The sequence below is a fragment of the Trachurus trachurus genome (genome assembly GCF_905171665.1).
Source record: "Trachurus trachurus genome assembly, chromosome: 23".
In the NCBI taxonomy this organism is placed as follows: Eukaryota; Metazoa; Chordata; class Actinopteri; order Carangiformes; family Carangidae; genus Trachurus; species Trachurus trachurus.
Window position 1 is genome coordinate 19,949,550 of NC_139912.1, and position 23,443 is coordinate 19,972,992.

The 23,443-nt window shown below is 43.0% G+C and overlaps 1 protein-coding gene across 7 annotated transcripts in view; it reads left to right on the forward strand.

Moving 5' to 3' along the window:
* The window catches only part of kcnc2 (potassium voltage-gated channel, Shaw-related subfamily, member 2), a gene marked incomplete at both ends in the record, with an annotated part of 96,778 nt that extends 78,232 nt beyond the window's left edge, over positions 1-18,546 (forward strand). Inside the window, 3 exons of one of the 7 annotated variants that reach the window (XM_084000036.1) lie at positions 6,961-7,891; positions 10,567-10,737; positions 17,639-18,546. In XM_084000036.1, the coding sequence (XP_083856162.1) occupies positions 6,961-7,891; positions 10,567-10,737; positions 17,639-17,700 (1,164 nt within the window). Of the gene's footprint in view, positions 1-6,960; positions 7,902-10,566; positions 10,738-16,443; positions 16,590-17,638 lie in introns of those variants that run through there. The other 6 variants (XM_084000032.1, XM_084000031.1, XM_084000034.1 and 3 more) reach the window with 6 other exon arrangements.
* Between the last annotated feature and the right edge of the window lie 4,897 nt (positions 18,547-23,443).

Consider the following 23,443-nt stretch of genomic DNA (forward strand, 5'->3'; position numbering starts at 1 on the left):
GTACTGTTTATACCCTGAGGCTACATAGCTCCAGTGTCTGCGACGTGGCCTGTCGGCGCCGGCGACTCCAGGCCAAGTGGCAGATGTAATCGGCCGGGGGATGGTGTGATGGAAACGGTTTGATCTGGCATTTTCCTCCCGTCTCTTCCCCCGGCTGTGGACAGGCTGACTTCCAGGGAGTGGGAGACGAGTCTTGTGAAAAATGATGTGATTAAGAGGAAGGTCTTCCTGCTTGAGGACCGTACAGTGATCACATCCCATCAGTGTTTGGAGTGGTCACATGACTGCTGACTGAATCCGTTTAGACCCAATAAATCACTCTGTGTGTGTTACATCGGAGGAGTTTTGCTGTCATTTGGAATTATGCGCTGTTTACTGGTGTCTGCATCTACTTTACACATCCCCCTTTTATTTTGAAATGCACGTCATGTGCCATCATTCGGCCTGGTTTCTCCTGGCTAACGAGGGCTGAGACAGGATGGATGTGATAATCATGTGTGCAGGGAACTGTGTTCATGATGGACTCTTTCTTGGAAGAGACTTCCTGTGGGCGTGGAGTGACTGATAGGAATGTGATGCAGCGCTGATATGAAAACACTCACCTCAGGCACAATGAGATAACAGTGAAACAGTCACCAGAAAGACAAAATGATGGTTTTATTTTTCCTCTGTTTACTCTGAAGCATTTCGACAGCTGTTGCTTATAGTGAATGAGGTGAGAAAAGGATCCTTAATATTGCAGCCAGTATAATATCTGAAGGACTAGATGTTAATTAGCGTTTGCATCAGTCAGTACGTTTGAAAAAAACAAATTATGGCGTTAATCCATCTATAACTGAACAACTAAAGAGCATTAGTCCGACTAACACTGAACTTCTTCAGATCTGACTAAAACGCCCAGATAATGCAATTTGAAACTGGTTTTCTTCTGCATGTATACACCTTAAAGGGATAGTTCAACATTTTGGCAAATTGGCCCATTGCCATAATCCCTATAGTTTTAGCAGTAGGTTCGTTACCTTTAATTGTCAGTGCAAGCCATTTTTAGAACGGCGGGGCAGAGCTGTGAGCTGCTCAGAGCTACGCTACGGAGGCTAATGAGATTTCGGAACGTTACGAGAGTCTCATGCAGAGACTGCTCCGGACGGGAACGCGCATCAGCTGTTTTGCATGAATTTGCCTCGAAAACAACTCTGTCTCTTAACGTTCTGTTATTATCTGTGTTTGATGTGTTTGATGAGGGAAAACAAGAAATTCCATGAGCTTCCGTAGTGTACCTATATATAGGGATTACGGCAATGGGCCTATTTGCCAAAATGTTGAACTATCCCTTTAATCCTACTGTAACTGGACAATGCATGTGTGCTTGCTGCACAACAGTAGGGACGGCAAAGTATGGCACAGAAGGCGGCTCGAACCCGGCCACAAAAAACTGAGTCAAGGACACAACTTAGACGAGACGCCCAACTGTTATCGTTCTGAAACTGACCAACCGTGCCTTTAGGGATGCACTGAACAGAAAGGTAATAATGTCATTCATATGAAATGAGTTGGAAGCAATAAATCTGCTCAATGAATTTCACGGCAAACCTCCAATTAAATTATTAGATATTTTGTGTTCTAGAAAATTCAAAGAAACACCAGAAAGTATTCAAGAGGTCCAGTTCAAACTCTGTGTCTGATGTTGATCTGGTGTCATGTCCACTGATGAATGTTTCCACAGCTGGAAAAACACAAGCTGACAGAAATAATACGGCTTTAAGAGCAAAGTGCAGGTTATATCTTTATTTTCACATGGTGAGAACATCAAGTCCACGGTTCCTGTGTCTGCCAATGCAAGACCAAGACGTGCCTGCGTCTCAGAGATCGGCCAAGATGTTATTGTCACGACACCAACCTATGATCTTTAAAACTGGAATCCTTCATTGATTGACGTGACAAATGTCAGTTAACACCTCTCTTGTGGATTTCAAATGAGTCACTACTCAGCAAAATAACGCTGCCCTTTTAATTAGAGCGTCTCGTGACGCGCAGACCTGCGCCACACTGGCCGTGAAAACGATGTGGCATTCCAACCTGATTATCAGGCTCTCATCCTCAGGGGGGACCATTGATATCTACGGCTAATTTAAATGCCATCTGACTAGTATTTCTACCTTGCTCTGGACCAAAATGTCAGATCTACCAACCAGCACATCTCCACCCTCGGATTCCACGCAAGGGCGAGCAGCGGTGACCCACCTCCCCGCCCACAGTCTGTCAGCCGCTTCGCTCGTCTCCACGGGTGAATAACAGATTGCGGAGCCTCCTCCTGTAGCTTGTGGTAATCAGCGAAATCAGCTGCTGTAATGATTGTTTACCAATGAAAAGCCGCGTGCACGTGGCTCCTCGCAGCACATGCTGAGAGAATCTGACATGAAGGTCGTTCAGGTTGTTTTTACCTCTGTGGCACCCACCTTGGCTTTTATCAGCTGTGAGAAACTCTAATGCTAAAAGCCTCACACATAATGAAAAAGACGGCTGAAGAATGAGGTGCGTCCTCGGGGTAAATTAGATCGGCATTGTTCGGAGATGTCTTGTCTCCTCCACATCCGCCCTGCTGCTGCTCTGCCTGCAAAGAGCCATTTATGGAAGTACGGGCCTTATTTAGCATGCAGAGTGAGTGTGCAGGAAATCAGCATGTCAAGAAGCATGTGCCTGTTGCAATCACATGGTAGGGTAGCAACTTTGCATTTTTAATGTCTATCATAAATAACCTTGCAAGGCTGTGTGTGTGTGTGTGTGTACAAACACGGGTACGAGCGGGCGCACCCCTGCATGTTGTTGCGCAGCGCATGCTTGTGCGTTTTGGTGTCTGGCTAGTTTAATGTGACATGATTCAACCGTTGCAAGCTGGTGTGCACGGGGGGAGATGATATATCCCCGCTCTGCAGACGTGAACGCCACGAAATTACAGCCCAGCACGACACGGCAGTTGTCATTAGCCGGCGCAGCATCCGAGCAGCCGAAGGAAACGGCTCAGGTAGTCCTGCTGTTCGCTTCAGCCAATGTCATGATGGGAGGGAGATGGAGATAAAGACGGAGAGGAGTGAGACAGAGGGAAAGTCTGAACTGAGCCGGAGGAGCAGAATTTTTGCATTTGAAAAGGAAAATCCGCCCTTTAATACATGTGCTACTTTTTTGAAGTGCACCGTTTCCTTTTCTACTCAGTAACTCAACAAATTATGGGGTTGAAAGAGATGAAGAGTATTCCTATGTAGTATATTTTCCAAACTAAAGCTAAAAATTCTGCACTGTATCACAATGTATACATTTTTTGTGGTTAAGCACCTTGAATTAAAGCCTCTGACTAAATTGAGGCGTTAAAGGTTGTCAGACATTTTTGTACTGTAGGCACTTCCACTGGAGGTTTTACAGAGATGTGATTTATGTGTTGAGTCATAAGAAGATAAATCCTCTCGATCTCAATCTACATCTTCTCTCTAGAGCTCTAGTAACTGGTGGGTTCAGGTGGGTGGAGCTTGGAGCATGGCTGAGGGTGCTGACTGCTTTGTTGTGACATCACAAAGTTACAGAAATCCTGACAGGTAGTTTAATGGCTCAGTTTCTGATACAGGATACTGTATGTGCATTTCTCTGTGGACTGAGGCTTCACAGTATTAATATAAAACCTATTCTATTTTAGCTCTTTTTTTGCTTTATGATCACAACACATGGGAATGTACATTTGTACTATATATGGGACCTTTAATCTTTTTTAGCAGCCTTTACCAAGCGTTATTTCCCATAAGTATACACATTTACACATAGGCTGAACATCACAGCTCGACGGAAAATACAAATCCATGTGGGATTGTGGTTCGCTCTAACCTTCCTGTAATAACAGCTGCTTTCATGTGATGTGTTGTGCACCTATGTGTGATTTTAGTGCATGGATCCGGTGTGACATTCGTGATTCTCAACCGCGCATTCAGCTCAGCAGCCCTGCCTTCATTTCTCCAGCGCTATCCCGAAGCAATTGTTCCACATGATGATAAGAGGACATAAATCTGCTGTATAAGTAGACATTTTTTTTTCCTGTTGGTAGTGGAGGCCACAATGACTTAATAGAGTCTCTTCCTCTTGTGTGTGAGAAGTTTCAGCTTTAGTTCAGTCACATTTTGACATGCAACAGGTTCTGCAGCAACTTGTGGTCATATTGCTGCGGTATTACATTATGACTACAGTAGTCATATTGTGAGATGCTGCTGCCTAGGAGGAAATAAAGCTCGATTTGGCCTCTGTAGACCAAGTGCAGTCCACTCACAAGCCATGTTAAAGCTGGAAACATGGAGACCTGGATCTCTTACACTTGATAAGCTCCAACTTTCACTACATCCCTGCTGTGTGCTGCAGAACAGCAAATGCAGGTAGACATACTGTAATAAAAGGGGTGGAATGAGAAATGTCTGTGTTGAAGATGAGAGAAAAGCGGCAGAAACATGTTCTATGTTATCATATAATGTTTGTTTCATACAGTAAGAAAAGAAATGGTGTTGATGGTGCTCAGTGACAGCTGGGTAAGCTCATCAAACTGAAGTTGTCATTGTCTAATATGTATTACAAAGAGTCAGTGAATAAACAGGATGATGAAGACGTGTATAATGAAGAGAGTGCATGTCAACAGCAGAGAGAACGCACACACACGCATGCACGCAAACACAAGCACACAGTTCAGGAGCAGGGTGACCCAAATAGTGGCAATATTTTGAGAGTGTGTGAGTCATACAATCCAGAAACAAGGCAGGGTGTAAAACGACTTCTTCAGAGCTCAGTAGGCAGAGCGCACCAGTGGATGGACTGTGGGAGGAAGGTAGAGAGAGTATAGTAGGCTGCATGTGTGAAAATCTGCTCCGTCTAGCTCTGGGGAAGAAAGAAATAGAAAAAAAAAGAAAGAAAAGAAAACATGGATGTTTGCAAATTCAGCCTGAGCTTCTTCCGGGGAAGTGGAATATCTGGATGTCGGCGCTGCATCTGACAGGTGGTTCCATTCCCAGACCTGTCAGGCTAAAAAAACCAAAATAAAATCTGTGTGTGGCTCATTATTTAATACAGTTAGTATACAGATTGAGTTTGTAGCAACACACTGTCATTTTACAGCCAAAGACTGAAGTTACTTCACTTTGACTTTCTATAATTTAAACTGTTTTAGTGTGTGATATTTATGCCTCCTGCTCTGTACTGTATCATGATTCATCATTGCTCTGGAATTGTTATTGTCATTTCCTATTACCACTGAATGTCTCTTGTTTTCCCTTGCTGCCAATAACGTTTTAACAAAGTGAATGTTATGCCATCACCTTGTGTAAAGCAGGTGAGTATGTAGCACCTCAATGAAAAGTTTTTATTTCTATGCATTTTTTCATGTCGACAGTGGCCTGGAAAATGGCTCTCCAGAGGATTACAGTATTTAGGTGTGACTGGCTGACTTTGCCTTTAGACACTGCTGCCCACAGACAAGGGCAACGACTGAGAAAAGATGGTTTTCATTTTTAAACCAGTTGGCATTGTGTAATCCCTGTGTGGTGCTGTAAACTGAGACGCTCATAAGTGATTGCAGATAGAGTTAGAGATGATCACATGTTGATTGCGCTGGTGAAAACCCATCTGTGCCCAGCAGCACTGCAAAGCACTGATGGATGGTCCAGACTCCCCCCACCCCCCTGCCCCAAGTAGCTGTTTTCTGTTTTCTACCCACAATGTTAAGAAGGTGAGGGAAGAAAGAAAATAGAACAAAACACATGGAAGAGTTTCTGTAATATACCACCATAACACTGTGGAAATGTGCACAACTCAAAATCGTGGTTAGATGCACTTTCAAGTAAGTTAATTAGTGAGTAACTCATGGTAATGCTGATTGATGGAAATCTCTAAGTAGAGTATGAAAGTTCATTCTTGAATTTTGGAATCTTTGTTTTACAAAAGGTCACAAGTCATTGTGCCTTTGACTTTTGATCAACAAAATCCGATTAGTTCACCGTCGAGTCTGAGTGAATGATTGTGCCACATTTAAAGAAACCCTCGAGGTGTCTCCTGGGACATACGTATCACCATGCATGAAAATGGAATGTATAGGGAAGGACAATCTGCAAACATAAAGCCTCCAGCCATGGTGGACACCAGCATGGAGGCATAAAGTCATTGATTTATTGACCTGTTCACAACCATGCAACCTTTGCAGAGGTGAGGTTTTGTATCTAAACATTATAACAGTGTAAGATGTCACAATATCAGAAATTTGACAGTTAGAACCTGTTGTATTTTGATTGAGAGAACCGGGTTTGACACAATCATGACCTTTTTTAATATTGTGTGTGAAGCGTTGCTAAGAAAAACAAGTGTTCTCTTACTTTTGCCATCCGCTGTTGGTTCTATTTGCAAAATAATGATGTGGGGAACAAGGAAGTAACAAAAGACTAAAAAAAATACTATATCCTAACAGTCAGTAAAACATTTGATATAGATCAAAAACACAATATATTGTGTACAGTGTATATATTCCAAAAAGGTGTGAAACACTCTTTGTGTTGCTGTTCTGAAGTGTTCTTCCTGCCTATGCTCAGTTGCTTTCTTTCCTGTTCACTTTATTTGACTGTCCAACATACCAGCAGCGGTAAATTAAATCTGATTGCATCTGCATTCCCATGCCACATTTCTGCCAGGATCACAGGGAAGTGTGTGTTTATTTGTTGTTCTTGCTAATAGATTGCTCCCCTCTCTGGAGTCCATTCAAATTGATGCAAGTTAATTAAACTTGTTTGAGTTAAATCTCCTCCTCCAGAGTAAATGAACTGATTGAGCCTGGTGGTTGCGCGTTGATAAGCCACTGTATCGAAGGTCATGCTTGAAATTAATGAATTTCTGGGATGGCATCATGATAGTAACATGTTTTTTTTCCTTCTCTGTTTTCTTCTCTTGTAGTTCATTGCCTTTGCGTCTTTGTTCTTCATCCTGGTCTCTATCACCACCTTCTGCCTGGAGACCCATGAGGCTTTCAACACCATCATCAACAAGACTGAGCTGATGAAGAACAGCAGCGTGTTGGAGTCGGGCCCTCAGTACGAGATTGAAACCGACCCTGCCCTCACCTACGTGGAGGGCGTTTGTGTCTTCTGGTTCACCATTGAGTTCCTGGTGCGTGTCACCTTCTGCCCAGTCAAGTTGGAGTTTGTTAAGAGTGTGCTCAACATCATCGACTTTGTGGCTATCCTACCGTTCTACTTGGAGGTAGGACTGAGTGGCCTTTCTTCAAAGGCCGCCAAGGATGTGTTGGGTTTCCTCAGGGTGGTGCGCTTTGTACGCATCCTGCGTATCTTCAAGCTAACGCGTCATTTCGTGGGGCTAAGGGTGTTGGGCCACACGTTGCGGGCCAGCACCAATGAATTCCTGCTGCTCATTATCTTCCTAGCGTTGGGAGTGTTAATTTTTGCCACCATGATTTACTACGCCGAACGGATCGGCGCCCAGCCCAATGACCCCACCGCTAGCGAACACACCAAGTTCAAGAACATCCCCATCGGCTTCTGGTGGGCCGTGGTAACCATGACTACGCTGGGCTATGGTGACATGTATCCAGAGACCTGGTCGGGCATGGTGGTGGGCGCGTTGTGTGCTTTAGCCGGCGTGCTGACGATAGCCATGCCTGTGCCCGTTATCGTCAATAACTTTGGGATGTACTACTCTCTTGCCATGGCCAAGCAGAAGCTGCCCAAAAAGAGGAAGAAACACATCCCTCAGGCGGTGCAGGGAGGGTCTCCCACCTACTGCAAAGCCAATCTCAACACCACCTGCAACAGCACTCAAGGTGACCTGTGCCACGTCAAAGGGAGGGTCCTAGAACGCAACCGTTCAGGTAAGTCCATGTGGTCAATCCAGGCCAACTCACATCAGCCTTACCTCAGGAGTAAAGTTCATGCATGCTACACTGAAGGGCATTATTTATGAAGTGACAGCGAGAAAAACCCATAAGGGAGCTCATCTCAGGTAGAAAGCAGTAGCCATTTGACAGATTCCCCTCAAGACCAAAAAAATGGTTTTCCCTCAGAGACTCTCCAGCACCACGGCAACCCCCTTTACACAAGACTGAGCTCCTTCTTCTTGTAGCCTTCATCTCCAGATGCCACCCTGATGATGAGGAAGGCTACACAACAGACAACAAGAGTAGGAGATGGTTAGATAAGAAATTCACAGTCCTCATGTCCGAGTCTTGCTTTGAGTCGGGATTGTTCTTTTGCTGTAAAGACCGTAGGTGGCTGTTTTTCCCTCTAGGCCCATGTTAGTAATTTACTCTGACACAGCTGATATTGATGGAAATTAGTGTCGACCTCTGAATACTGACTTTCTTTGAATTCTAGCGCAGACATTCCTGAGGGCAGGTGCGCTCTCTGAGCTCCCTACACTCTGTTTGTTTATTAGGTCTCAGAACCTTATATATTTAATAGGCAGGGAATAATTCATGCCTGAGCTGAATGCACGGTCAATCTGCTTCAGTTGCCTGTGTGATTTCCTTAGAGGTCATTCAAAACACACAGCTTGTGTTCCTCCTCGGTGTCCTTTAGATTACCTCATGATTCATGTTGCAGTGTGAAAGGTTCAATTCAACATAGGCTGGATGTTCATTTCAGTCACATGTGACAGGGAACACCAGTGTTTAGTGTTTTAGTGTTCTGGGACTAGATGAACTGAGACTAATATAAAACCTTTTATTAAAAAACCTTTACAGTAACTGGAAGAAGAAATTAACTTCTTTCAGCCATTGGGTGTTCTGTAGAGAAATAAATTATAGTTTCAGCATCACTGTATGATTATTGCAATTTAATGGTACTCAACTGTATAATTACTATATAGTTTTATGTTAGTGTCTCTCTAATATGATTGGCAATTTTCAAACCACAAATCTGCCCAATGTCACCTCAACAAAGGTGACCAGTCACAGCAGCAGTGTTAAGCTTTAGATTTATCAGGATGTTAAAGTGGTGAACATGAGGCTGCAGTATCAAACATGATTGTTTTTTGTTGTTGTTTAATGTTAACACAGTGAAAGAACAGACAAGCAGGAGCCAGGAGCCGAGTTGAAATTAAATGTCTCATTTTGCATTTTTATTCTACCTTATCTTATGTTAACTAGCCTTATTCAGCAAATGGATGAGATCTACTTTCAGCCTTTCAGTACAAGTACTGTACAGTACAATGTCTGAAACAACTTCTTGAAGACAATAAGATTGTCATTTTAAATCAGATGGTACCATTAAAACTCAGCCAGTGATGGGGTTTTCAATTTATGGAGCGAACGTTAGTTTAAACATAAAATAACGGTAACGGTTGTCATATCCTCAAAACGGTCATCACCTAGTAGTGATGAGCTGCTTTTTTAAATCCTGCTGGTTTAAAATCTATTAAGAATTTCAGTAGTTAATCTGCTGCTATTATCACTGTAAACTGCTTATACAGTACTCTTCATGAGAGGTGTAGCAACAAAAATAGTCAATTTGGTTCATAACAAAGGACAACGGTTTACATTTTCAATCTGTGCTCAGTAACACCATGTATAATAGAGAATGCCTAGGGAAGCAGATCCACAGGAGTCTATTATATTTGCCTCCTTTGTTGTAATAAAGGAATTTTTCTTCCAAATACAATTCCATGGATTTCTCTCTGGCTTTATCAGCGTTTTGACATTATACAAATCAGTATTCATAGGCACCAGCAATCCTGTTTTCCTGAGTATAAGACTAACTGAGGAAACGGTGACTCTTATCTGCTGGAGCTCCACACACTTTGACACCTTTGACCTCTGTTATGCATTTGGTGCAGGCTTTTAACATGTGAGATTGTTTAATTTTTTTAGTGCAATGACAGCATTAAGCTTTTGTTAGCTACTGCAAAAGATGGTGTGACGTCTGTTAAATAACATTATTATACATGCAGTCTTCCTCTTTGATCCTAGTTTTACCTGGTATTAGTACAAAGATAGATAAAGTTGCTCTTCTTTAAATATAGATCTGTTATTTAGATGTTGTAGCTGTATTTTATTTCATTCTGTGCTTAACTGATGAAGCTGATGAAAAGAGATCCAATTACCTTACAAAAAAATTAACAAAACAAGACAAGAGTAGTTGATTTATACACCATTAAACTGATATATGACATACAACATATGATGGGGAGACACAAGGAAATTAAATATCAAAACAAAAAAAAACTGACTGGACAAATGAAGGGAGAGAAATAATTAACATATATATTTTAACATTAATGAATTACTCTCAGTTGAAAATAATTTAAGCCACTTGTAAAACTGTGTACCACAGTAGGTACATACCAGGTTTTGCTGTTGAGATATTTATTTACTCATGAATCCAGTTTTTTACTTTCAGGACTCAAGACTTCAAATTTATGTCAGACTGTAACATTTAAAAAAACAATTGTGAACCATAGAAACTTGTTGTAAAATGTGTTATTTGGAACCAGTAAAAACAAACAAGCAGCTGGATGTCTTGACCACTTCTGTCTAACTTGCTCTCTCAGTTCTGTCAGCGGACTGCAGCGTGGGCAGTGACGTGACCATGTCTCCAGAGGAGAGGGTCCCCATGCGAAGGTCCAGCACCAGGGAACAGGACCGTCACAGCGGGGGCACGTGCTTCCTGCTCGCTGCTAGTGACTACACCTGCCCTGCAGACGGAGCGTTACGAAAAACAGGTAACTGCATGGGGGAAATTGAACAGTTTCACCATGCCAGTTATTTTGACTTTGAATAGATATGTGAGAGTACGGATGAACCTATTATTTCAGTCATTTCATCAATGTTTTATTTCTGTAAAAGGCATAAAGAATCATTCTGAAGTTCATGCTTGCTATTGTGCATTGTTACTCATTGACTCATTTCTGATAATTAGCCATCAGTTCTTGACAGCCATCTTTTTGTTTTTTTGTATGTGTGGAAAAGTCATAAGTAATAAATTGAGTTAACAGTTGAAGCAGTGAGGTATTTCACTAGAAAAACACAAATGTCAGAACATGTTCTTAGAAAAGGTCTTAAAAACAGCCTTCAGTCAAAATCCTCATCAGCTGATCCGTATCCTTAGTGACGGGGACACCAACATCCCTGGAAGGGGGAAAGCTGTTTGTTCAGGCCTAGTCAGATAAGGTAACGTAACCTGTGGACGTGCTGCTCGGGCACGACGCACACATTTTTTTTTCTTTTTTTTCTTTTTTTTGGGCAATTCTGAGGGTCATAAGTGTCCATGCAGCCGACTCAGAACTGCTGCTTTCTTCACAATTTATTCATGTTTTCTTGTTGCCTGGAAACACTTGAATAAATTTCTGACCCTGTGCCTCACTTTTCCCGGCTGTTGCCAGGTTCATTGCCCATCTACAGCTCCCAGATAAACTGCCCGTTGCATCATCTGCCTCTGTGGGGTGACGATGATGCACTAATCAGAATGGTGAAAGTGATAGATTTGAATCCCATCAACTCATATGCATTTTGACTTCTTCATTTGTAACATCGTAGCAGGATCACATTTGTAGAAAGTAATGTCTGAACTAATCATCAATTTATACAGAGAATTCATTTCCATTCTGATCAAATGAATATACGTACCTACTGATTTTTTCATGTTACATCACACACCAAACTAAGAAAAAGCTGCAAGATCTCACAAACAGGCAGGTGACACCTCCAGTGTGTCTCTAACTGTACTGGGGGAACAAACTGTTCTGGGTGATGTGGAGATTCAGTGACTGTTAAAGGCATAGTTCAACATTTTGGCAAATTGGCCCATTGCCATAATCCCTATAGTTTTAGGAGTAGGTTTGTTACCTTTAATTGTCGGTGCAAGCTATTTTTACAACGGCGGAGCAGAGCCGCAAGCTGCTCAGAGCTACGCTACGGAGCCTAATGGGATTTCTTGGTTTCCCTCATCAAACACATCAAATACACAATCCAACAACTCCAAAACGCTCTTGTGGACAAGTTGTGACCTGCACATTCACCACGCTATGAGATAATAACAGAACGTTACGAGACAGAGTTGTTTTCGTGGTAAATTCATGCAAAACTACTGATGCGTGCTACCATCGGGGGCAGTTTTTCGGCAAGCAGTCTGCATTTGCTTCAAAAACTCTGTCTCATATAGTTCCATTATTATCTCATAGTGTGGTGAATGTGCAGGTCACAACTTGTCCACCTGAGCGTTTTGGAGTTGTTGGATTGTGTATTTGATGAGTTTGATGAGGGAAACCAAGAAATCCCATTAGGCCTCTGTAGCGTAGCTCTGAGCAGCTCACGGCTCTGCTGCGCTGTTCTAAAAATAGCTTGCACCGACAATTCAAGGTAATGTACCTACTGCTATGACTATAGAGATTATCACAATGGGCCAAAATGTTGAACTCTCCTCTCCCTTTAAGGCCACATCATAAAATTAATATAATTTCAGACTCATCAACTCATCCAGTAACCCCTTGTTCTCTGTGGGCGGGGCTTTGTGTTGTTTCTCCACTTAGGCTTCTCCTTCAATTTGTCACCTGTCAGTTTGTGGAAATCTTAGTTTTCTTCACTTAAAACTATCTTGATCACCAGGCTGCACATCTGACTACTGTAGCTGTCTCACCAGTACGTCAAGTGTCTCGAGGCTTCACATGTTTAGATAAAGGCTGTCGGTTTCTAAAACAGTGATTGTTTATGTATTTAAGACTTTAACAGCCTTTAGCAAACACCATTTCCCATAAGCCCTGTTCACCAACTACAGCCTCATTATGTCATATCAGAGTTACCATAACTACCAGTTTCCCACTTGTGAATGGCGTTCCTGTCAACATCTGAGTCACACGACTGGGAAACTATGTGTAACAGTCTTGTCACTTTGTAATTCAGACGGTCCTGAAAACAAAACACTGATGCCTTACAGCACCCAAAAATCAATTCAGTGTAAATTCGCCCACATTTCATGGAGCAAGAGGAGCAGCAAGCTGCCAGTCGTGGGAGAGGTTAAAGGCATAGTTCAACATTTTGGCAAATTCGCCTATTGCCATAATCCCTACAATCTTAGGGTAGGTTCATTACCTGTAATTGTCGGTGAAAGATGTTTTTAGGTCAGCGGGGCAGAGACACAAGCTGCTCACGGAACAGTACTTTTACCTTTCCCTCAAAACTCATAAAACACACAATCCAACAATCTCAAAATGCTCTTGTTAAGAAGTTATAACCTGCACATTCACCACACTATGAAACAATAACGTATAATTACGTAACATTATGACACATGAAGCAAATACTCGGAACTACTTGTGTTTTTTAAATCACTCCGCCCAGCAGCCGTGTGGAATGAAGTTCCAGCTATATGTTTGCCTCGGAAACAGCTCTGTCTCATATTGTTACATTATATTTTCATGGCGTGGTGAATGTGCAGGTCACAACTGCGTTTGGAGTTGTTGAATTGTCTATTTGATGATTTTTGAGGGACAGGGGACCCGTACCGTTCAACTCAAAATTGTGTTCGCTGAGCAGCGCACGTCTCTGCCCCGCCAATCTAAAAACAGCTGCATCGACAATTAAAGGTACAGTAATTAACCTACCACTATAACTATAGGGATTATGGCAATAGGCCAATTTGCCAAATGTTGAACTATCCCTTTAATAAATAACCTTTGTCAGTAAGGCTGGGTTAGGTTGCTTCTATGATAATGATAACACATTAACACAGAGGTGAATCTATTCCAGCACCTCACAGGCCTGCTCTGCCATGGCTGAACAATAATCAGTCAATGTTTCTATGATGAAGAAGTCAACTTGCCCACATTATGAGTTGAGTCGGTGGTCACCCTGAGTCCCGTCACAGTGCAGCGGTGGAAAGGTCAGACTCAGACAAGGCGCGACCTTCCGGACGCTCTGACCCCGGCTAAAGGTCGCGGTGAAGTTCACATCTGCTGAACTTCCAGAGCCTTGTTGGCGCTCCATGTGATTTCAAAATGAGAAAAGGTCATGAAATACAGCGTGGAGAGGGAGCAGCTCGCACAGCGGAGATGAGATCACGCTGCAGCTGATTAGAGAGTGGAAATACTTTCAGTTACACTCTCTGTCTGACCCAGTACAGTAACACTGAGGCGCCACATAAGGCCCGGAGCATGTCTGTTAGATTAATTCCTCAGTTTTATCGTGAGCATCTTGAGGCATTAATGTTGTGTTAATCGGAACTGTGATGTGTAAGCGTTAAGCCTCGGCTAATTGCCTCGTATCAGAAGTTAACTGCCTCTTCAGGAGGCTATCTAAAAGTCTTGCTCTCAATATTCTCTACAGCCTCCTAGCGCCACTGTACTCACTCCAGCGCAGGTAAATCAATGCCATCGCACCATTAGAGTGCCACTTGTAAATTGAAGATTTCGTTCATTTGAATTTCAGCCCCCATTTGCGACGAATCCGCCGCCGAGCTTCACTCAGTGGTGTGACAAAATCAAAATAAGGTGTTAATGATTTTCCTGAGATAATCTAGCAGGTTAGACATCTGCTCCAGATTCTCCAGAGAGCCCCATGATGGTGATCTCCCTCGCAGCGAGGCACCTCACCAGCCTTGTTTTTCTTGACGTAGGCATCTGAGCAGCTGTGCCTCCGTCTCTGCTGCAGTTTGCCGCCGCGCCGACGCTGATGCATAAAACATCAGGGTCCTTTCTAGTCCTCTGCTACCTGTTGGCACGGACCCAGGCCGTCCTTTGTTCTGCCCGCTCGGCTGCTTCTGAAACAGCCCCTGGTTTCATTTACACCCTTCCTCTCGGTGAAACAAATGGGTGCCGTATGCGGCTATTGTAATGAGGCCACGTTTCCATTAGCCGCTCCTCATCAGTGTCTTCGCCAGCTGATTGGCATGCTCCATTAATGATCCGGCTGCTCTGGCTTGCTTGTTTATTTTGCACTAAGTGATGAATGCTAATTTGCCAGCATACTGTACATCACATGCTGCATTTTAGACGTTTAGGGGATTATTAAAGCATTAATAACCGCGGTCTTTTTTAATCATCCTCATCATCATCAGTATGTGCAGCCTACAGCGTGGATTTCTACACACACACACACATACAAAACACATTTGAACGATGATGTGCATGCTGGTAGTTTTAATCTGTACACTTGCCTCTGTATGACTGTTATATATTTGAACCATGTGTCTCAATGTGAAAGCACAATTTATGGAAACACTCTTAAACTTTTGACCATTTGTTCAACAGTATTCATTGGAGTATTTATGGCGTTTAAAAAGTTTCATGCTAGAGAAAATAGTAATGATGATGATGCCACAAGATGAATAACCACTAATGGACTATTTCATTTAAACAATATTGTTTATTTGACTAATAGTTTTGCAGACTGAAGTGAAATTTTACTGACTGCAATTTCTCAGAGGCAGAGCCGCTGTGGAGTTTAAAGTTGAGTGGTGAAATGAGGGGGGCGGAGCCAGAGAACCGTTGTTAGCAGATTGGTAACATCAAATGACAAAGACATCGGTGAAAATAATGAAATAATATTACAAGTTAAAGTCATGATTCATAACCTTGACATTAGTTATGTTAGACCATCCGTACATTAGCTATCAGGCTAACCCTAGCCAGCTATATGTATCACCGTCTTACTCCAACTAATGTCAATCATGTGAACTAGTGATTACAGCTGGGAAAACAAGACTTAGCACTTAGAATATTGGTGTCACAAACACACTTTACCACCCACCCAGAATACTCTCCTGGATGTGTGTCTGTGTGTTTTGTATCTTGAATTTAGAGAACTGGAGAGAGCCAAAAAAGTTGAAGTTGTTGCTCTGAGCTTTTTGTTAAAGGTCAAATTTAACTTGGTCGTATTTTCCCTGTTTTTGCATCCACATGCAAAGTAAAGACAGAAACCACTAATGAATAAATTGTACAAGACAAATGCTGCAGGGACTGGAAGAAACACACTGTTTTTATGTTTTGAGGTGGTTTATAGTCCATATCACCACGTGGTGTAGTACTACTAGTATCATTTTATGTGTCTTTAGCTCCAGTTTCTAGAGTTGATGCATCATAATCCATAAAAACGCTGGTTCTCTGGTTCTACCTGCTCAGCCTCTTGGGGTTATTTCTCCCTCCAGAGCAGCTCCAGCTAAAATACCGGCCTTTACTGTCAGAGTGTGCATGCTCTCTCTCTCCATACAGTATGTTACTGTTGCTCTATCTCACTCCTGTCTCCTGTCTCGGTTCACTCGGCTGGCTCGGACTCGGATCGTTGCCTGCGTGCGTGCCTGCGTGCCTGCCTGCCTGCCTGCCTGTGTGTGTTCATGTCCCGTTCCTGCACAACCACAACCACTACCACCACCTCCACAACCTCCACCACCACCACCACCACCACCTCTCTGTTGCCCCCCCTCCTCTCATCTGAAGGCTATGAGAAGTCCCGGAGCTTAAACAACATAGCGGGCCTGACTGGCATGGCTGGTAACGCCCTGAGGTTGTCCCCGGTCACCTCGCCCTACGGATCGCCCTGCCCGCTGCGGCGCTCTCGCTCCCCTATCCCCTCCATCCTGTGAGACGTCCGGCCCCCCCCCCGGGTCTTCTGTGGCCCTAAACTGCCCCACATCCTACCCCCAAACAAGCCCCCCACCTCCTCCTCCCTTTGGTGTCATATCTGAACTGTTCTAGATATTGTGGCTAGTGGATAAGTGCTTAACCTTGTAGCTAAGACTAATGTTAGTGGCTTGGGCCCCCACCCCCTCCCTTCCCACCTACCCCCCCTCTCCTCACCTTACACCTGCTTAGCTAACATTTAAGTAACTAATCAGTTCTCCTGTGTCACTTGGAGCTCCCCTTAGACATTGTTGAGACTTGCAATAAAAGGACTCTTGACTGGTGGCTTCAGAAGTAGCAGCCATAACATTTAATAAAGGACATATTAATAATCAGGGATATTAGATGTCGCTATATTTAGATACCATGAAAAAGACGTGCTTCCAAAAGATTTAGAAAAAAAAAAAAAAAAGAAAGAACGAGAGATGTCACTTCATTTGAACCTCATACAACTGTGACTTTGTCTTTTTTTGTTTTGCTACTTTTTATTTTTTGGGACGGAGACCGGAGGGATGACTGTCGGGACGGACGGTTTTTGTCGTTCAGGACTGTGTTTTGACTCACACAAGCACACGTACAGTCTGTCACTCTTCACCGGCTGCTGGGCCTGCTCATGTTTTTGCATGGATCATCCTGTAACCATCGTCTGGGAGCAGTGTGGGAGCAGGGACGAGGCAGAGTGAGGAGAACCTAAGGCTATAAAAAAAATACATTTTTATATATATATATATATACATTGAATATATGAAGGATTATTTCTTAAATTATTCTAACAATGGGCTTCGGAGGGGTACTCTCAACTTGTAATGTGTCTCATTTTGCCATTGGCTTCACCAACAATCCACCGAGGAGACTAAAAACACAGAACGCCATCTGGGTGTTGGTTTCTCTCTGCATGTCTCTGCTATTTGCGATTAACTTTCTCCCTCCTCCCCTTTATGTATTTTTTTTTCCTTTTCTTCTTTGACCAAGCGCCACCAAAGCTGTTGTGTCTCTGGTTGTTTACTCACAGATAACTGCAAAGAGGTTGTCTTTACTGGTTTCACACAAGCAGAGAGCAGCGTTCTATCTTAATGGCTTTGGGGGAAGGCGCCGCCATGGCGGAAAGGTAACTGTTCTGAACCGGGTGTGAGGGGTCAGATTTCAGTTCAGGAACCTCTCACCCTCTTGGTAATGAATTGTGATTTGTGTTTTTGTGTGCGTGTACTCAGAAATGGGGTTATTCAATAATCCTGACAGACACCTGTGCATGCTTGCACACACAAGCAGAGACTCTTGATGGCACCAGTGAAGGTGCTGCTTGTAGCATTGTAATCAGTGGATCACTACATTCACATGAAGACATAAGTGTAATGACTGTAAACTAATGAGTCCATCCTGCCATGCTGCCAGATACTGATTCTAATTTGCATTTACACCCCAAATTTTGAAAAAGCAGATTTGTTATCTTGTCAGACAGATCGATACTTTAATCGTCCAATTGTCCAGCAGCTCAAGTATAGTTGTAGTTATAGTTCAATAGTGCAGGTCATGTGCCACTTCCCTTGGTTGAGGTGTTGTAGCCCTTGGTGGCAGTGGAGACAACGGAGCTCCTGAACCTCTCAGTGCTGCGGCGCAGTGAGACCAGACGTCGCTGCAGCTGTTAGTTGTGTTATGTTATCTTATGCAAGTGATACATAACTCCTTTCTGCACAGTTTCACTTCACATCAGCCGTCTCCAAGGGCTATTAGCTGCTCTCACATCCCCCAGACCAAACAGACTGTCCTGAACAGCGTCTGTGAATCTCTGATGAAACTGAAGCAGCCCCCGTTTGTTGTGCTGAGAGGCTGCCTTCTTTATTATTGATGAGTTTTTTTTATTTTTTTTCTCACGACGGCCACAAACTGCCTCTGTGAAACAAGCAACAGGTGTGGGGAAAGCAGACGTAACCATGCAGCGATGTGCCTCACCCATCCCTACAGTATGTCTATACCAGTAGCAGAGGGTTGCCTAGCAACTGGCTCCCAGCTAGATGCATCTTACACATAGCACGGCAAAAAGTCAAACAATTAAAAAAAGAAAAAAAAAAAAAAAAAAAAGAGCTCTCGCAAACATTTCTCTTTTGTCTGTAGACTGATTTATTGAATCACCCCACACTGGAACCACTGCAATATACAACAGAGCTTTTATAATTGTGGATATACTTAAAGAGCACCATAGATTTGTACTATGTTGTCATTTTTGTGTATATACTATTTAAAATAGCCAGTGTGTGCATGGCCGGGTCGTCTGAAATGATGCTCAACAGAGACAGATGATGCATTTCTGATATTTAGAGATGTGTTTATATTTTATTTAGACAATTCATTTCCTATTTGAATGACGGTGGGATAAGACTGTCATCAGTGTGAGGACCTATTGCAGTGGGAGGACCCCATCTGGAGCCATAAGTCCACTGCTTCAGGACAATATGGACGAGGACACACGTAAAAAAAAAAAAAAAAAAAAAAAAAAACACTGACTGACAGACAGACGCCTGGCTCGCGGCTCTGCGTGCCGCAAAGCAACTTTCTCCACTGAGGACTGATAAGCATTTACCTTCTCCTGATTTTCTCCTTTTTGTTTTCCTGTTCTGAAACTCTGGAGAAAAAAAAAAAAGAGGAAAGCAAAGCAAACTGGACGTGTCCTTAAACAGAGACTATCTACTGTATAGATACCGCTCCTGTAAATAAAAACGACACAGCACATCTGGGCCAAAGCGGCTCCGTCCACACATCTGTCTTTTTGATGGCGAGTCAGGTAACAAGGTGGTTGGTTGCTAAGTTGCGCCGTGACACTCAATGTGAGTCACTTTTCTTGCTGTGGTATCCCTCCTCGCAATAAGTGTATTAAAATGTATCAGTTGAGGCACTTTGTGTTCTAAAAATGGAGTGTATTCATATATGAAATTCTACATACAGTATATACCGTATAGAGAGACAAACGTGCTAAGTTGAATAAATGTGACATTATGGTCATCTTTGCTTTCGTTTCCCTTGGTAATTTTCAGTAGGTTAATTGCTCTGCTGTGTGTTAATGTGTGTGTGTATCCTAAAAACTCCAGGGTAAGATCTGCAGTTTGAAAAGGCCAGGTCAGCCGAGACTTGATGCTGTCACTCTCTATAGTTTTTAGCACAAACCTGAATGAGACAGAGCCCCCCCCCCCTCCCCCCTGTGATGCAGTGGCCGTTGTAGAAGTCCCCGCCTCCCTCAGCCGTGCATTGAACATGCAACTACCCTGCGTTAGTGCTGCAGATGTTTGTCTTTACACAAACCAAATTATTCTGACCAAACTATTCCTCATAACTCCTGGTGGCTAAAAAAAAAACTGCATAACTTGATTCTTCCAGACTTTTCCCCTTCGTGGGGGCGTGGAGCAAAAGTGTAGCAGAAGTTTACCAAGTTAAAAGCGGGACTTCTAGAATGGCTACGTCTGCACAGTAGCAAACCCCCATGACCCCAAACAATCAGATCGGATTCGCAATAAGCACCCAAAAACAAAAAGCACCGATCCACACTGTGATTTCAGCAGCAGAGAGAAAACCCGGTGAGCGCTGATAGAAAGGACGGGCAGGTGGCACAACTTGTGCGTTGGTTTGCGGCCTGCTGTTCAAATGTCACCCTGTACCCACAATCCTCCTCGTGTAGTACACACGCTGCTTTACTCTTTGAATCTACAAAGGGGTACCGTTCTTTGTGTATTTCTAGGATGACGTTGTAACTTAATGAAAAAAAAAAGTGTTTATTTTTTTTAATCCAGAACATGTATTTTTGTGTCTTATTGTTGAGTATTTTGCTCTTACCTGTAAAAGTCATGGTAGTCTGATGCTGTGCTTCTCCATTGTGTCCTCAAACTGTCAGGCTTTCGATCCAAGTTCATGTTTTGTATGTTTTATTGTGAGGAAAATTCTAGTTTGAAGTCTGTATTTGTGGAGCCTTTTGTTGGCATTCTAAAGTGCATGCTGAGAGAAAAAAAAAAACATTATGTCAAATTGTAAAAAAAAAAAAAAAAGCAAAACAAAAAAAAAAGACATACTGTACTGTATATCACAGTCAAAACAATGTGTATAGAGTAAAGGTAAATACTATGTGAGAGATTCACATAAACTATTTATCTTTTAACTGGTTGTTTCTTCCTTCTTTTCTTCGTCTGACCCGTTTTCTTCCTCACTGTGATATGAAGTGTATTTCTGCATCTGTAATCTAATATCAACACATCTGCCTGCATTTAACAAGCTGTCACACGCTGTCCAGCTTCACAAATATATCTTAAAGGGATAGTTCAACATTTTGGCAAATTGGTCCATTGCCATAATCGCTATAGTCATAGCAGTAGGTTCGTTACCTTTAATTGTTGGTGCAAGCTATTTTTAGAATGGCGGAGCAGAGCCGCAAGCTGCTCAGAGCTACGCTATGGAGGCTAATGGGATTTCTTGGTTTCCCTCATCAAACTCATACACAATCCAACAACTCCAAAACGCTCTCGTGGACAAGTTGTGACCTGCACATTCACCACACTATGAGATAATAATGGAACGTTACGAGACAGAGTTGTTTTAGAGGTAAATTCATGCAAAACAGCTGATGTGTGTTCCTGTCAGGGGCAGTTTTCCGGCAAGCAGTCTCTGCATTTGTCTCGAAAACAACTCTGTCTCGTTGCATTCCGTTATTATCTCATAGTGTAGTGAATGTGCAGGACACAACTTGTCCACTAGAGCATTTTGGAGTTGTTGGATTGTGTATTTGATGAGTTTGATGAGGGAAACCAAGAAAGCCCTCCGTAGCGTAGCTCTGAGCAGCTTGCGGCTCAGCCCTGCCATTCAAAAAATAGTTGCACCGACAAATAAAGGTAACAAACCTACTGCTATGACCATAGGGATTATGACAATGGGCCAATTTGCCAAAATGTTGAACTATCCCTTTAAAGGTCCTGTATTGTATCAATGTAGATATCATGTGTAGTCTGATCATAAATCAGGTCTATGTTCTGTATTAATACTGTGAAAGTATCAAAAGTATCAAAGCCTCAGTCCACAGAGAAATGAGCACAGCCTGTGTTCAGAAATGTTGGCTTAAAACCAGCCGTCAGGACCTTTGTAACTTTGTGATGTCACAACAATCTCAGACATGTCCTAAGCCCCGCCCTCCTGAACTCACCATCCAACCCTGCGGGATCTTTTTCTCCTTGAGTGTTTATCAGAAATCTGCTACTGTATGTTTTTATTGGATCCCTCAGAGAACAGTTGGGCAATTTTGAATGTCATTTTGGAGCACTGTGAAAATGTAACCCAATTTCCAAGAAACCATTTCCCCAACAAACCTCTGACACAGTTTTTATGTTTAGTTTGGCTCCAGGTCAGTTGATGATTTCCATGAGAAACGGCTCCATAAAAAAAATGTAATAAGAAAATTCCCCAACCATCCACACACATGCATAGTGGAAGATGGATTCAACACACACAGTACGTTGTGTTGAAATGTGAAGTTTCAGCTGACCTGTGTTACCTGTTATGAAAGGAGACAGGTGACATTAGCAATTAATAGAATTGAATGCAAACTGAACCTCTCAGTTATCACTTATTCACAGGAAGTCAACAACAAGGCTATGTTTGCAAGGTGTGCACGTGTGTGTGCGTCAACATGCTGCCCTGCTCTGATTCTGATCTCTCCCATTGGTCTTTTAAAAAAACTCTGCCTGCTCAACCTGTGGGGAAAACAACACACACACAGCCCCTTTAGAATTTATGATTTAGAGAAGAAGATCTGTGAAACAATCACGGACGGTGCTGTTGCCTATAGCAACAGATCCGAACCAGATGTTGGACACAAAATGTAATCTCATTTTATTGGTTAGAAAGCAGATTGAGATTAGGAATGAGAATACAGTGACTGCTGCAGTAACGTGTAGCGTCTCAATTAGCAGTGAGGTGATGTATTCAGCTGCTCTTTATCATGTCGTCTAATAAAGCAGGTGCCTGGTGCAGCTGGACCAGCTCGTCCTCTCTCATCCAGACTAAAGGGGAAACAAAGCAGCCGCTGCCGACAACAGTAGCTGCATCTGTCTGGCGGCCGGTGTTGATGTCTCCCACAGGTTCAGGCCGAGACTCTCGTGTTCTGCTCATTCAGCTCACGTCCGGCAATCAGCGGCGCTCGGCACACTGTACCAGTCTCTGAGACATCCCAACTATCTTTACTCCCATCACCATGGAAACAGCCACAGACGTGCCAAAGAGATGTAAACAGCCAGAGCCCCCCCACCCCCCCTCTTCTCTCCTTCCTTTTCTCCACCCACCCTCCACCTCGCTGCCTGGGGGAGGGGGGCGGGGGGGTGCATGGTGCCAGCTGCTGAAAATCCAAAATACCAAATTCGTGACATGAATATTACATCAGAAGGTGTTTTTCACTTTTTAGTTCCCACTGTAAAAACAAAGACCACGTATATCATTTAAAAGTCTCATGTTTCCCTCGTCTATTGTGTTAGATTTAAAGTATTGATCCATCAAAAGACACATTTAGGGTTTTAAGAAGCAAAACTATTTCAGTGTACTTGCAGTTCTGTGAGCCAATCACAAGAGAAGGGCGTCTGAGTGTCTCTTCGGATTGGATCAATGTTTATGTGACTGATTTCAGTTGAACACACACCTGTTGGGTCGGATGGTGGATTGAGGTGGGCGGGGCTTAAAGCATGACTGAGCGACTGCTTTGTTGTGACATCATAAAGTCACAGGAAGTCCTGACGGGTGGTTTTGAGGATTTTTTTTTCTTTGGCCTTTAATTGAAAGCACAGTCGAGAGAGAG